The sequence below is a fragment of the Leptonotus elevatus genome, chromosome 3 (assembly GCF_054856555.1).
Source record: "Leptonotus elevatus isolate MCC_2025b chromosome 3, RoL_Lele_1.0, whole genome shotgun sequence".
NCBI lineage: Eukaryota > Metazoa > Chordata > Actinopteri > Syngnathiformes > Syngnathidae > Leptonotus > Leptonotus elevatus.
The window spans coordinates 2,636,106-2,653,000 of NC_141241.1; the positions used below are offsets into that span (position 1 = coordinate 2,636,106).

The following is a 16,895-nucleotide window of genomic DNA, read 5'->3' on the forward strand; positions in this document are numbered from 1 at the left end:
GAGAGAGAGAGAGAGAGAGAGAGAGAGAGAGAGAGAGAGAGAGAGAGAGAGAGAGAGAGAGAGAGAGAGAGAGAGAGAGAGAGAGAGAGAGAGAGAGAGAGAGAGAGAGAGATTTTATTATTTGCTACCCACTTTCAGTACAGTACCATGGTCTTGCATATTATATACTATTATAAATACTGTATCCGTATAAAAGTCCATGCTAGGTAAGTACCCACTGTTAAGAGGCGCCTAGAAACAACAACACCGGCAAACCTTGCCTTTTTTGGTTTGTTTTTGTGTTTCGCCAATTGACCGATAGAGGGCGCGCATGATTTTCGTCACAATGCTGAGGCGACTATCCCCACAAATGTATACAGGGTGGACCCAAAGTTGGTATGCACGGCTTTTTAATAACTTCTATAAGGTAGAAAAGAAGGAAAACGCAAATGAATGAATACATGAACAAGATGTATGAAAAAGATGGAAGAAAAGAAGGAAGGGCGAAAGGAATTAGGAGGAGAGTGGAATGGTGGAAGGTAGGAAACATACTGATGATGCAAGGTGGCAAAGAAGGATGAAGGCAGAAGGAAGGGGATAAAGGAAGTAAAACGGTAGAAATAGCCAAGATCCCACCTCGGACACTTTTTTGATATGAATGGTATCGTTGGAAGGCTCCCTGTCTGACCTTTTATTCAAAAGTTATTTCCAACAATCAACCTGATCCTAAAACGAAGACTGGACTCCTGTTCCAAGTCTCTTAGTAAAGTCCTCAAATTACAATGTGATGACTTTGTGTTATACGTAAACACTAACTGAGACTTTACAGCAAGGCACATTGTGTGGTACGATTTGACTTATAGGTGGGTCTTGGATGAAGGGGTTTCAACAAAATACCTTGTCACCTGGACAGATTGACGACTATTGTATCAATCTGGTTGAGCAATCGGGATCCATGGAAGCGTCCCATTCGAAACTGGAATGACCAATGGACCTTTCATTCTCACTGAATGATCTTGTGTCAAACAATGTGATCCTTGATTCCGTCCAAGACACTACAGCAACTTTGTCTGGTGTTATCAGAGGTAGCTCTCAGGTGTTCGAGACACAAATGGTTCCCAGGGAACACCTGATACCTTAACAATGTCGATTGTATCAGAATCTGAGTCAGTGGTGTCAAACATACAGCTGACGGGCCAAAACCGTCCCTCTCGGGGGTTCAATCCGACCCGTGTAAAAGCGTTATTGTTATAAGAGTGACTCCACTTGTTTAGCTGAGTTTTTTTTTTTTTTTTTTTTTTTAGCTCAATGGCGTACTCACCAACTGAGTTGAGTATGAGAGCACTGATCAATGTACTTTGTTAGTCAGTTTATTAGCTACGATGCTAATATGACTTGCGGTCACTGATCTGAATTTATGACTGGATAGCCGATAGGCCAAGACTTTTGAAGCCGCCATATTGCTCCTCCCAAGGAACGTTTCTTGGCAGACGATACTATAAATTTACAGTATCAAAATTGGTAATTAGTTCCTTGTTTTAAGGCTTCCCCAGCATACCAGCGGGTTGCAGGATCATTCCTCTGATGGCAATGTGCATTCTGTTTTTTTGTCTCTGGGTTACAGTCTGGTCCTCCTGTTTGTGACAGTGAGTTTGTTTTGTCTGGCATAATTTATAATTTATTTGTACTTCGTAATCCTACCCAATTGGTAGCACCTTTTGTTCCAGTTTTGTTTGTCACTTTAGTTTTTTGTAATAAAGACTATTTGAGTTGTTCATCTTGTTGCTGCTTTGGGGTCCAACAAATCACAGACCATGACATAGACAGTACTTGGTAGAAACAGCATGATTTATGATGTTTTAATTTGTTAAACATAAACAAGAGGACTTCAGACCCCCCCCCCCCCCACTCCGCCCCCTGCTGTATACTAACTTCTTACAAGCTGTATATGTCTAATCTGTACGTATAGCGTATAGTTTATACAGTAGTCTGCTCGCGAGATGGGAGGAGCAAGATGGCCGCCCCGTCGCTTCAACGGCTTGCACGGGTGGCTATTGGCTATCCAGTCATATATTCAGATCAATGCTTGCAGTCCTATAGTGTACATAGAAAAACCTTTTTTTCTCTTTATTTGACATTTTTCCTTCACCAAAGAAATGCTCTAAAGACTTTTGCTAGCTTGTGGACTTGCCATGTGACAGGCTGCTTGATATGTGTACAGAGACACAGGTGGATGTACCTGATTTCCAAAATAAAACTTCCTTCAAACTCTCACTCACACAATTATGTTTTGTTCAGTCTCTCTGTGTGGCCTGGTAATAATATGGCCCATGAACCAGTATCAGCCGGCCTGGTTGTTTGGGACCATGGTGGGACGTACAGTAGGTCAACCAGGTCCTCCATACACAAGTACACATGTACTTTCAAACCAGGACAGCAAAAAATTGAGGATCTCTGCGCAATCCCGAATTTTGGCCTCTCTGCCAAACCACCTGGGTTGTTGTCTGCGTGTCGTCCATTATCCTCAACTCCAGCAGAAAAATTCCCTTCCTCCCGCATGAGCACGGCGGAAAACAAACAGACGCTCATTAGCATGTACGAGCAATTGGTGGTAAACAGGCTTATTTCCACATGAGTGCAGCGCGAGAATGGATTCCAGGCCGTACGGTTCGAGGTAGGTGGGCCCGCCGGCGGCCTTCGCGAGGACTTTCATCGGAGGACTTAACAAATGCAAGTCGACAGCCCTCTTCATTCTAAGACGAAAGCGGGTCATGTTGGTACAGTGAGCACTTGTTAGCGAGTGACTCACTGTATTTGGACTCTTGGGTGGGCCACCGTGCATTTTTGTAGCTCTCCTCTCCCCTCGGTGCTAATTTGTTGCATTTCTGCCAGGGTTGAGGTAATGCACGACGTTCAAACGATGTCTCTGTAAAGTGAAGAAAGGCGAGCGTAATTACAGTGACAATCGCAGCGGTCAGAGGGGGCAGGGGCAACGGCGGGCTATGGCCCGGGCGGGGGTTTCGAGTTCCGCTCTGCATGGTTGTGTTTACTGTCTGCTCAAAGCATCACGTGCTCCCTCACCCCCCCCCCCCTGTAAATCTTAACTCCTTCTACCCCCTGCCTGGGCCTCAGACATCCACAGAGCTACTGTACAACTGTACAGCGTCTGCACTCTGCATAACAGTCCCAGGCATGAGATGTTCTATTTTCCCTCTGGGTGGCAGTATTTCAGTGCAGAAATTCACAGACAACAGTTCATTAGGAATGCAATAATGCGCATGATTTGGGGGGGTATGGTGTTGCTTTTTCTTTGGCGTTTGTTGTTGTTGTAATACTTCCTGGATGATGTCATTTTTATTTGCAGCAGTTTGTGGATGATGCAATGCTGGGGTTAATAGGTAAGACATTGTGTGTTATACTTTTTACTTTTGCTTTCTGTGGCTCTTTTTTTAAATTATTTTTTTAGCAACACTTCATGCACGTCATGTGATAAGTCAGCATTACTGACATCATATGTTTTTCTTGTTTTGCACACATTTAGATGATGTCATGCTGGTGGTTAGGCTTATTGGGCAAGACTGCATTTTAATTTTTCTTGGGCTTTATGGCAGCACTTTATGGATGATGTCACATGTGAAATTTGCATTATTGGGCACGACAGGCATTTTGTTTGTTTGTTTTTTTGCAAAGATTTATTGACTATGTCACATTGGAGGTCAGTATTATTGGCGAGACAACATGCTTGCTTTTAGTTTAGATTTTTGGCAACACTTCATGGATGACCTCACATCGGCGTTTGGTATCATGGACAAGACATGGGTTTTGCTTTTCTTTTTTTCTTTTTCTTTTTTTAAACCCGTCATGGATGATGTCACACGACAAGTCAGTATTTTGGTACACAGTAAATTCTGTAGAGGAAGTTTGACTCTATTTAGAGACTCATATAGACTCAGTTCTAGAGTAACATTTACACTTGGAAGAGAGTAAAATAAGGAATTGAAAATAGAAAATAAAAGTCACTCAAGGGTTGAGGAACAAACTCACGACCATCAGCTTGGGAGACAGTTGATCTACTCCCTCAGCCACTCTGTGTGTTAGTATATATCTCGTGTCAGATGGAATCTTCCTAACTCCAAGAGTCCATAAATGTTTTTGTAAGAGGGGCATAGCTCAGGAGGTAGTGTGACAATCTCCTAAACTGAAGGTCGTGAGTTTGTTCCTCAATCCTTGAGTGACTTTTATTTTATTTTTCAATTCTTTATTTTACTCTCTTCCAAGTGTAAATATTAGCCTACTCTAAAACGGAGTCTATTTGGTCCCACTTCAAATTAAGTCAAATTTACTCTAAAATAGAGTCACATTTACTCTACAGAATTGACTGTGTAAAATAATGTGTGTTTTTTTGTAAGTTGTAACACTCCTCAAAGGCCAGAGCAAATATTTGAATCAACAAACTGCTGCTGTGCTAATAAATATCAACACACCGTGCTTCTGTGTGTACTGAACTGACTTTAGTGTTTTTTAACCTGGGTTCGATCGAACAAAACTGGCAAAACTAAAGGAACACTAACGTTTAGATGCACGGAGATGGGGAAGACAAGAACACAAATTCAAGATGAAGAGAGCCAGATTCAATGAAAAGGCTACTCTCCCTGTTCACTTTCTTCACCTATAGCCTACTATGTCTTTAATTTGAAATCAATAATTAAATTGAATTTTTTTCAACGAAGGGTTCAATGAATGCACATAGAAAACTGGTGGGGTTCAGCACCTCCAACAAGGTTATGAACCACTGACTTACTGTATTTCGCCCAACTTTGTATATTATCCCACATATTAGTGAGTTTTTCCTACAGCTGTCATCACATGTCCGCTCTCGTGCAGGCATATTGTTGACATGTAAAAAAAAAAAAAAATGCACGCGAATGTGGCAGCACTCCCAAGATTCCCACACTGAAAATCGTATTTGTTGTTGCGGTTTACGTAACCCGCATTTACGACTTGTAATGCCTCTAATTTGACTGGCGGCGCGTTGTGTGTGCGCGAGGGAGGGCGCTGAAAAACAAGCCTGCTCCTCCTGGATCGGCGCCCCGGATTTCTAACGCACCGCACCGTCGACCAGAGTGATGAGCAAAGATATGGTAAAAATTGAGACGTACGTCCGTCTCTCGATTTTCAGTGATGACGAGCGACCGATTGCGCTGATTTTATGATAGACATGAAACAATGAAACCTTGTTTCAGGCATCTCTTTTATTTCTTTTCATATTACATATACAAAAAGTCCCTGGACCCAAAGGGGTTTTGAACCATAGTTTAAGTGCTAGTTTTTGCGCAGTGATCTCTCATCATCTGAAGACACGATCTTCGCAAGCGGCGCTTGTGTTTACAGGCAGACTGCAGACCGAAGCGGAGGCAAGGAGACACTCCGCGTACCTGCGCCGCGTTAATCTCGTCTGGCGACGATCTATATAACCTGCTGTCTACCGACGGAGGGCCATTATCGATACGCAGGCACACCCGAGGGGGGGTGTCAAAGCACGTTTGAACGCATATAGCGGCCTCGGCCTGGCGTCGTAGTCGCACGAGAGGATGAATTGCAACCACAACAACAACGCGGTGAGTCCGTGCATAATGAGCGGCTGAAGGAGGAGGAGGAGGAGGAAGGAGGAGAGGGAGACTGCGGTCTCCTATAAAGAAAAAACACACACACGCACACGCACACGCTACTCTGCTGAATATTTTTTTTCCTGATAAACTCGCCTCCTTCACGCCACAAGACTGTTTTTCCCCCCCGCTCAAGTCCAAGCTTTTCATGGGAAGATTTGATTCCGGATGATTCCACCACCACCAGCGGGACGTTATGCGTTCGCCCCCCACACCACCACGACATGGAGCGTGAAGATGCGGCTTACACAGGAATCCCCGCCGCTCCCCGTTTAGCCGTATCTGTCCCGCCGCCCTCACCTACGCGCTCTTCCCTTTACCGGCGTTTCAGAACGATATGAACGGATTTGCACCGGGGCGGGTGTCGAAACGCAGATTTTTTCCGAGCGGGATTCCGTGACTGAGGGAGCGCGAGCTAGCTCGTGGGCGCTAGCCCATTAGCTCCTTTAGCCGGCTAACGGCTAAAAAGCGCTGTCTGAAGATTTAAAAGGCTTCATTTCCCCACCTTCACACGTCACCCAGAAATAACCCTTAGTGTTTTTTTACACGGACGAACGGACCCCCTCCCCCCCTCCCTCTTACACACACTCGACGGACGTATTTATTTACAGGTTTACGGCGGAGGATTTACGTCTCCGGAATGAGGGCTCGAATGGAAAGGAGCCGCTTGACCTTGTTTTGGGGTCTGATGCTGGCCGTGTCGTCCTCACTCCGACCCGCCGCAACAGAGAGTAAGTCTAAACTATTTCTTTTTGCATCACCTCAAGGGCAGCAGCATCTCACACGTTGGCCTAAACAACAAACGTAAGGCGAGATCATTGGGAAAAACACTATTTTGCGGTCCACTCCACGTTACAGTAGCGAGCGCTGCCGACTGTTGTGGTTTCATCCCCAACAGTCACGTTTTTCCATTGCTATACTTAATAATCATGTCATTTCATGTAATTTTACGTAAACAATTGTGCCAATGCAGAGAGCCACGCTTTAGTGCTCATTGTCTACGTCATACAGTATTCCGGAAGAAACAACAAAGGACAAGTTAACCGACAAAAGTATTACTTTGAAGTGACCTGCAAACTGTGCTTGGGTTCAAAAACATCTTTTTATTGGTAATGTCCTGCAACCAATTTTTGGGGGCCCTAAACTAACCAAAAACGAACTTATCTAATCTTATAGTAAGTCATTACTTTAATAATCAAACTGTTGTGCAAGTGTAAACGTTACTGGCTGTTAATTATAAGATGTCATAACAACAAAAACACTAATGTCAATTCATGGTAAATTGTTAAAGTGTCCGACGACTCATTTTGGGCAGACAGTGGTTATTTTGCCGTGACCATCAACTCTCCTGCTACCATTATTTTGCAACTTGTGAACAGATCTGAATGGTTCATCTCCGAACTAAGTCATGCACTGGGCGTGGTTCCTGCCTCGCATCACAACCTCCTGTTTTCAATTTGTTTTGCCAACGGAAATAGGCTGATGTTGGCAATATCAGCCCAACCATAACCCTCAGAGCAAGGGTTATCAGGTGTATTTGCGTCTTTTCAAATGCAGCAACTGCATCTTCTACTTCTTTAAATGTGGAAAATTTAATAACTGTTCAGTTCTTCAATAAACACGTGAAACAAAACAGCTCGTTTACAACTTCCGACTGGCTGCAAGAAATTGTCGCTAACTAAAAGAATTGAAAAGACCGCTCTAGCCACTTTTCATCAATTGGCAAACTGATAAAAAAGTGTCGTGCAACCCCTTTTGTGGCAAAAATCAGTTTCCAAGTCAAGTGTAAAAATAAGTTAATCACTGTTGACAAGATGTTACACAATGTAAAAAACTGTTGTAGTACCACAGTGAGTCACTCACATGATTTGTTTGGCAGAGTTTTTCTTATGCCAGATGCCCTTCCTGACATAACCAACCCACTCTTTGTTTTTTTTTTTACCCTGACTTAGAACCGGCAGTGGCTGGTTATCGGACTAGGAATCGAACTTGTGCTGTCTCTCTGCAGCAAGCAGCCTGTAACCACAAAAACTGATACAAACTGACCTGTGACCCATTTTGAGGAAACCTTATCATGGGAACTATAGAAAATAGTACAAATGCTGTCAGTATTTAGATGTAAAAACAAATAAAACACAAATACCAATGCGGGAAAAAAAGAAAAAAGGAGAGACCAGTAACTAATTTGGGGGTGCTAAATTTAAAATTAAATTGGCTTGAGGGTTAAAAAATAAAAATAAAAAAAGAAGTGATTACTGAGGTCCATATTAAGGCGTAGAACAAAACGGTTATCTGATTTTAAAAGAAAAAAAGAAAAAGAAAATACCTGCAAGATTTTTGGACCCCAAATCTGGGGAAACATTGTCACAGGAAATGATTCAAACTGATGCACACATGCCGTATAAAAATTAGTGAAACGCTTTGGGTTATACGACTTAAAGACCATCAACAACATTCTTAACCTGTGACCTGATGATAAAAAGTGCCCTTCAACCCATTTCAGGCACCCCAAATTTAGGGAATCCTCTCCATCGGACGTAAAAAGAATCACTTCCCAAGTCGGTCTCGTACGAGTCCAAAGGAAATGATGGTAAATGAAAAGAATCTGTGACGACGCATATGGCTTCCCATATGGTCGTGTACCCTGCGAAGTTTGAAGTGAGCGGACTGGCCAGTGACTCAATGGAGAAAGTCAGTCAGGCTGCGGATGAAAACCACTCTGTTGATTCTGACTCACTGTGTGGTGAAGCGGCATCCACAAAAACGTGGAAGGTATCCGTAAGCGCAGACCAACCCAAAAAACAAAAAAACAAAAACAAGTCCAGAAACGAACAGGTAGCTGATTGAAACATCTCACCATAAATTCGGTTCACCTTCAAGTGGCAACAACACTCAAACCGAAACTGACGCGAGTTTTACAAATTGTTACAGCAAAGGGTTTGAAGCAAACAACAAAATAACCACATGCAGTGATTTTTTTCTTCTTCTTCTTTCCCCTCAGTGAATAAAAATCACTATTCAAGGACGGCACAAAATGCTGAACAGCACTTTGTGGTAGCACTTGGTAAAAAAAAAAAAAAGTGCATAACAAAAAATCAAATCACTCAAAAATTTTAATTTATTATTGAGCTAGATATAATTTTTGTCCTACATCTAGTTCCAAATCCGCAATTATTTTCGTTGTACAGTAGTATAGGGAAATATAAGACCATAAGTGCAATAAAGCCAAGTCTGCCATCTAGTGGTAAATGCATCGTGAATAGTGGTGAAAACGTTTTCATTCTATTGTGCGGTCGGACCCAGACTCCGACTTCGACTTTCCGCTATCCCGCGTTTATGCTCGCCACTTTCTGCTATCCCGTCTATTCTGGTTGCCATTTTCCGCTATACCACCTGTTAGGGTTACAAATTCCTGTTATCACCCCCCTTTATGGTCATTACTTTCCGCTTACTCCCAGTTAGGGTCACCCTGGGGACACTTGCCTTATGGGGACACGAGGACACTCGCCACTTCCCTCCAACCTCCTCTTATGGAAAGTGACTTAATTCTATCCCCGCTATTCCACAACTTCTGTATCCTTCCCGCTATTTTCTGCTATGGTTGCAACTTCTCGCTTTGCCACCGTTACGCCTCTGCAATGGCACGTCGACGTCAAAACCCTCTTGCCACCTCGGCGCCTTACACACAGAACAGGTACGGGTAATAGACGTGAAGAATGACGAGCCCATCAATTACAAGGGACTTGTTTTGATGCAGATCATTCTGCATATGTTCCACGTTACCATCCATACTGTGAACCAGGGCCTCATCCCGCTCTCAGCGGCATATTGGGGAGGGGCGGGCTGGCTGGCTGGCTGGCGGGGTTGAACTCGGGTATGGGGGGTTTTAAAATAGAACAAGCCAAAGTACATTCACACACAAAACAGACTGAGTTCTGTTGATCGGAAAGAGTGAGGAGCCTGTGAAACGGTGCGTTGCTGCCTTTTTGCCACTGGCCTCTGCTGTCACAGGACAAACCTTCTCCCCCCTGTTGTCGCTATCTTGCGCTTGATTCTTGCGCTAATGAGTCTAAATCTCTGGCTAAAGCTTCCTTGTGTGCCAATAAGCTCTTAAACACATTCCCGCCATACAGTGAGCCATAGGGATCAATTATATCTGGAATGATTCGTTCCAGAGTGTCGACATCATAAAACATTCATAAACTCTACAGGCAGGTCTTAACTATGCAAGAGTAGGCTGAGGTTAACCACTCTTAATATGAATGCAAAACAATAAAACGCTCTTTTAAACGCCAGCGAGTAAAACAAAATGAAATGTATTGCAAACTACAAAAAAGTGGGTCTGAGAAAGCCCCATCAAGTTGGCGGGAATGGGAACAAAAACATAGAGTAGAGACTAGAAACCTACCAAAATAAAACCACAAACAGAAGTGACACTCGACTACTGGCAGGTCATCTCAGACAGTCATGACACTGACACGCTTGCCTTGGACACTGCGACAGCTTTTCTGCTTGAAATGGGTCCGCTTACCTAATAACTTAACCCTATCCTTTGGTGCTGGCTGAAATGAGATCTCGTGAGGTGTTGTGAAAGGCTTGAGTATATGCTGAAAACAAAGTAGTTCAATCAATCAAGAATCTTTATTGTCATTATGCAAGCATGGCGAAATCTTGTCCCGGCAGCTTTTCGGCACAATTTAAAAAGGCACAAAGTATAAAAACACCAAACGAGACAACATAATAAATAATTAAAAAGTGCAGACAAATTGTGCAACTAAGCAGATATTGCAATATTTTTGTTAAAGTGTCGTACATGTGGCTCTTTGCAGTTTAAGGTGAGCGGAGGGTGAGTATATTTGGAGACGGGGTGATGCAATTCAGCGCTCTGGGGGGAAAAAACTATGCAACAGTCTGTTGGTGCGAGTCCTGATACTCCTGTACCTCGTTCCGGAGGGAAGAGGTACAAAAAGGTCCTGTCCCGGGTGGGCGGGGTCTTCAAAGTCCAGCATTTATATAACATTGAAGCCATTTTCATCCAAAATTGTTGGTGAAATGGCAATTTTTCAAGCTTAAAATGCACATTATGTGAAAGTGGCTTTTTAATTGCTTGCATACGAATAAATAGCTCTCTGGAGTGCTTGCCCAGCCATCAAGTTTTAAACTGCACAACCAAGTAAATCCTTTGTAAGTTTCCTCTTTCCCAAAATGTGTTTGTAAGCGGGCCCTTCAAAACTTCGCCAAACTTGGATAATCCCGTTTGACTACATTTCATAATACCGCTCCGCAGAGAGTTTCTTTGCGGGTGACTTGTGGACAGCTGGACTAAATGAAAACACTATAATATTAAAGGGGAAATCAACCCCAAATTGGCTTTAATATGTTGTAAGTGCCACCACTAGTCTAAACACCACATTCTGAAGAACATTTATTTTGTGGAATAGGAGTAATGAGGCAAAATTTACCAATTTTTTAATCTATTTCAGGGATGGCCATTTTACTACTTGCTGTTGATTCAAAATGATATCACAGCTGCAGAGCTGTCAAAAAAAGTAATCAATTATCAAATTACTTGACAACTTTTTTAATTAGAGTAAACGTTTGGAGCCATTTTTTTTTATTGAAAATTGGCCAAATCCGTTGATTTCAGCATATCAACAGTAATTGTTTATTGATTTTTGTAGTTCCACATGAAAGAAGACTGATTATCTTCTGTGTTTAATCAAAAAAAGACATTTGCAAACATCTGTTTTTACTTTGGAAAACTACGATCAAACCGGTAACACAGTACATCAGTGCCCCCTTTTTTTTAATCACAATACGAATACGAAGTACAAAATAAATACCAATCACTGGTTAATAAATACTAATCAGAGAAAACATGCTTTTGTAATACACTTTAATGCAAAATAAAAAAGAATACCATTAGTCGATTAATCGATTCAATAATTGATAGATTAATCCGTTCTAAAAATATTCGATAGTGTCAGCACTACACAGTTGCTCAGGGTTCAAAAACCAATCACGGACGGCCCGGCTTCAGAAAACAGGTGAGCCGTGATTGGTCACTGCCTGAGCCCTCCCAGAGTCAAAATACAATCCATACTTTGTTGTCTTCATCAAGTTCACACTGGCTCTTCTAGACTTAAGGCTCAACAAGTCGCGCTGCCGCCGAGGCGTTATGGCAACAAAGACTTTGCCTGGCATTGGCCCAGCAGTAGAATGGGATGGTTGAGCAATGGCTCAGCGGCATAAGATAGAACCACCTCCTGCAAAAGTCCAAAAAGGGTGTGGAGTGAGCTATATTGGCCATTCTTTGGGTATTTTGATTTGTTATTAAGATATGTACTGGAAGGAACTGTTTTAAAAAAAATTGTTATTGTGATAAAAGGCACATCTTCAAGGAGTGGGATGAAAATGGGGTCGGGGACGTTCTTATCACTAAACGGTGACTGATTTGTCGTTGGGAGTGCTTCCTTAGTGGATTTCCTCTCGATTGGTCACGGACAATCCAGCTGGAGAGAAGGTTATCAGGAGTAAATATGTGATGAAGGCTGACCAGATAAGCTTGTGTACTCAGCTGGACACAGGACTGAAGAGCAGCGATCAGGCTGCAGCACCTGCTTGCCGCCAAAAACCCTCAAGTGTACCCCAAATCGAGCACGACCGGGAGGAGTTCCCGTGAAAGACGGACCGCCGTGACGTAACGCGGCATAATGCTGTTTGATGGAAACGGCGGGAAGTCATGATTGTAGAAGGAAGTTGTGACCATAACTTGTAACTTGACGTCCTAGTGTACGTAGCTTGTGCGATGTCTCATACTGGGAGCGCTGTGATGTTTCACCGCTTTACACAAAGGGAACAATAGCATCATAACAATCACTTTGAACTTACTTTGTTGTCATCTTTCATGTAGTATTTTTGTGTTACCTCAGAGTAAACAACCGTTCTGTTCCAGAGAAAAAGTTTAAAGGTACATTTATAAAAAAAATTGAGATTATTTTTGCGGGATTACAATTTCCACGCTGAGAGAGAAGCCGTTGTTTACCTCGGACTTATCTTGAGACATGTATGCTTTAGCCACGAGAGTTGTGAAGTCCGCTTTTCTGCATATTTTAATATTACGAATATATCCTTCCACTGCATAGGCCTACCGTAAACCCTTTTGCCTTGATCTGGAAGATATCGCGCTTGTTGTAATTGCTCCAAAAACGCTCACTGTTCATTTACATTGTATGTGTCCAGAAAGATGTCGGACCCGGAAGCGTCAACTGATGGTGCGGGGCTTTTGCGGAAGGTTAATTGTCTTTAACTCATTTACTCCCCCAAAAACATATAAACACGTTCTATCTTAAATATTGCCACAGTCCCCAAAACGTATTTACACGTTTTTATGTTTGTTTTTTTAATGCTAGAGCACACAGAAGGCTTTGATGCAGCTTCTGACCTGAAGAGGTCGCTTAAAGCAATGGTAGCTATTAAAAAAAAAAATGCTAGCAGGTGGTGGCAGAGTATAAGTATAAGAGATCAGCCAGGGCCATGTTTCAACAAGCACTTTTCCCCAGTGTTTTCAACAGGTTTGTGAATAATAATGAAATTTAGCTATATTCTAATATGCAAAAGGGAAACAGATACAGTGATGAAAGAAGAGACTCTAATCTTTCTTTTGATAGGTTCCATGTTTTACAGCAATAGAACACAATATTGTGTGGGCCTCGCAAAACCAATCAAACAGCCGGGAGCGAAGGGGGTTGCTTCAGTGAAAATGGCTGGGAGTGAATGAGTTAAAAGCAATAAAAAGATACGTCAGTTCCCCATGACAATGGAGATAATCTATTAAGTAGGGGTGTGAATTGCCCAGTAGCTCGTGATTCGATCTGTATCACGATTCATAGATCACGATGCGAATCTATAAGTCATTTATTGCGATTTTTTTTTTTTAAACCTCAAATTTAGAAAATACTCATCAGTAAACTTGTACATGTACACTGTAAGATTTGCATGAAAATGTGTACTTTAGGTTTATAACTGCGAGCCACTGTATTTAACAAACCGGTTGCAATCTGTTTCTTGTTTGAACAGCATTGAAATCAAATTTTAAGGCCTAATGTTGCATTAATATCACATTCTTCCATGCTTCAAGTGTAAACGCTAACCCTAATTAAGACATTTTGTTGAATATTTCCATCAATAATTGGTCTTTAAAAATCAATTTGGCTGCATGTTGAATCAACACGAGAGTTGTGCGCTGTAATTGCCCGATATATTGCTGAATCGATTTTGTTTAACACCCCTACTAAGAAATCTTTCTGAAGATTTTGTTTGTTTTGTCTTGAGAGTCAGGACTACAATAATTGGAGTGTGTTTTCAGCACCATCCAGCGCAATTGGGAGCAGTTCCCGTGAAAGACGGACTTCGGTGAAATAACATGGCGCCTTTCTTTTCCACACATGTCCGGGTGTAAATGTTATTTCAACAGGTATGCGGGCTGTTGACAAGGTGCGCTGACAAGTAGATTATAGAGAATGACATAGCTGCCATACCAGCTCATTGGCTCGCCTTAAATCTTTTGTATATTTTACAGTATGTGATAGCACACTGAGAAGACCCGAACTCTCAGCGGCTTCTGTTTGAAGCAGAAAGAAAAGAAGCTTCCCGCTTTTCGCCCTGGCCGTTCGTGCGAAGCCAGTTGGTCCCAATTAAAGAGCAAATGCAAACAAAGAGCATACACATTAAGAACATTTTGAGCAGAGCACCGGCCCCGCTGTGAGTCACCAGGCCTGGCGTCGGTTTGCTTTTTTCACATTGAAGTCACTCGCCTGCTCGGGGGTAGAAAGGAGGTCAGTTTGTCTGCGTCGTTTATTTAGTGCGACAAAATGTGCTTTTGTGCTTCAACTACCAGGCAGCAGTGGAATCCTTGAGGAGAGGGACTCCCAGAAACTGCTTGGAGGTTTAGAGGCTACAGTTATATTAATAGACAATTTGAAACATTGAGAACCAGTGAAATGATGTGAAATGACGAGTACAGTAAGATAGATCCCAGTCTGGCTTGTGTTTCCAAAAAAGTGGGTTTAGGTATACAAGTAGCGTGACATCACAACAGTGCAACTTCTTTTTAAGAAAGTGCATTATTAGTACAAGGTGTTCTTTTTGGTGAAAAACAAAATAAAACGGTTACTACTGTGATACTGTGTTGCGCTGTTTACGTTGGCACAATGCTGTTTCAAATGTGTTAACAAGAAATTTGTGCAATGGACCCCTTCATACTTATGGTTTGGCAATCTACAGATTCACCTAACGCTAACCATGGCGTCCGCTAGCCAGAGGCTGAGCTGTACTGACTTTATTTTCAGAGTAGATGATTTCCACTTAGTATGCTACCAGAAGTTCAAATCCATCCAGCCATTTTCTATACTGCTTATTATCATTAGGTATCGCCTAATGGTGAGTTGGAGCCTCTCCCAGCTGACTTTGGGTTTATTGGGTGCACACTGACTGGACTGCTTGTCTGTCAATCGCAACTTCAAGGCTTATATAAACAATTATTCGCTCTCAAATTCACACCAAAGTGCAATTTAGACCCTTCAATGAACCTATCATACGTGTTTTGGGAATGTGGGAGGAAGCTGGAGTATCCGGGGGGGGGGGGGGGGGGGGGGGGGGGGGAACATGAGCATGGAAAACATGCAAACTTCATGCAGGCAGGCCGGAGGAAAAGAGTCAAACCACGAACCGCAGCACTGTGTGGCAGGCATGCTAACTTTTCCTGCTACCTACTGTACTGAATGTACCATAATAAAAATATCTGAATATGAATGCATGTTCAGTTACATCCACAAGTGAAACGTTGTGTAAAATGCTAACAAACATGGTGGAATACGGTGCTATATGCTAACATAGCAACCAACACTAATTTGGTTTCTCTCTTTCTAGCATTTTTTTTTTTTAATTGGTAAATTTTGTGTTCGGCACAGTTCACTTTTTTGAAGGCACTAAATAGGAAATTCAATCAATCAATTCTAACTTGAAAGTCATCTTAACTTATTTTCCAGGTGTTTGAATCCCAAATCTGAACATTGATCATTTTCACAGTCAATGCTTTTTGGGCTCCAGCTCAAATCGGCCTTGCGACTTCCAATCTGTGACATGTTGGAGGGTCACACGTTCTTTTTGCCCCGTATCGGTGTCAGGGAAAGGCAAAATTAATTCATACTATGAATTGGAAGAAAGCTAAACTCTGTTGTCCTTTAAGAATGGAAAAACACAACATCCATCTATGAGGTCACTTATCATTTTTGACAATAACAAACATTTGGTCGGGCTGTAAATGATTATCAAAGCGTTGCATGTATCTTTTCTAGTATAATCATTTGCAAAATTGTATCAAGGAGCTCAGGAATAGTTCAGGCTGCCAGCAAAAGGTTCGGTGTGTTCTTTACAAATGGAGAAAAAAAAGTGCGTTCCCTCCTCCGGTCGAAAGGAAACGTTTTGTGTTCCTGTTGAAAATCCGGCATGTTAGAAGAACAGAATATCATGCTTTCTTGGCACCAGTTCCTCTTGTAATAGTTCCCATATTTACCTTCCACGAGCGCTCTTTTATTTATTTTTTTATCAGAGTGCATCTATCAGCTATTACGTAGTATTATGAAGAGAAATTCTAAGAGAAAAGGTGCTCCATGACTCACTTGGCCTCAAGTTTTGAAGTCAAAATCACTTCGTGGTCGCCGTGTTTCCCGTGGGCCTTCACCCGTGTTCATACCGTCGCATGCAGGTGGGGAGTGTAAAAAGAAATACTCCATCCTTCATCACTGCCGCCACCATCACACCGTGGCAAATTATGAGGGTGTCTGTGATTCAAAGCCTCAAAGCAGGAACGTGTCTGTGCACAGCGTTTTGTTGACTTTGAAGAACCGGCCAGCTCTTCTGTCCTGATAGAATCATGATACTCGAGAGGGTATAAAACAAAAGTCTTGTTGTCGTGATGTTTAAATGAAGGCCTTGACTTGTCTTCTTTTGCATTACCGTGTAGACGACTCCTTTGCTTCGCCTTAGCTGCAAATTAGGGATGGGCGGCCACGTAATAGCTTAAAAATTGAGTACATCGTATGTATCAGGATTGTGGATGTATAGTGACTTGACGCAGTGTTTATTATAATTTTATTATAATTATAACATGCCTAGTTGCCTATACAAGTAACCGCTTATTAAAACCATACAATTTAGTGACTGTCACTAATATAAAAGCATAACAAA

General features: G+C 42.2%; 1 protein-coding gene and 1 long non-coding RNA gene across 3 annotated transcripts in view; one reads left to right on the forward strand and one right to left on the reverse strand.

Moving 5' to 3' along the window:
* The first annotated feature begins 5,383 nt into the window (after positions 1–5,383).
* igf1rb (insulin-like growth factor 1b receptor) overlaps positions 5,384–16,895 on the forward strand; it is a 46,825-nt gene continuing 35,313 nt past the window's right edge. Inside the window, exons 1-2 of one of the 2 annotated variants that reach the window (XM_086070565.1) lie at positions 5,384–5,597; positions 6,257–6,376. In XM_086070565.1, coding sequence (XP_085926691.1) covers positions 6,286–6,376 — 91 coding nt within the window. In that variant the 5' untranslated portion in view covers positions 5,384–5,597; positions 6,257–6,285. Of the gene's footprint in view, positions 6,377–16,895 lie in introns of both variants that reach the window. The other variant, XM_086070568.1, reaches the window with a different exon arrangement.
* On the reverse strand, positions 11,525–16,528 carry LOC147176635 (uncharacterized). Its single transcript, XR_015094310.1, has 2 exons — positions 16,328–16,528; positions 11,525–11,911 (listed from the first exon to the last, which is right to left on the reverse strand). It is a non-coding gene; the product is annotated as an uncharacterized LOC147176635 (long non-coding RNA).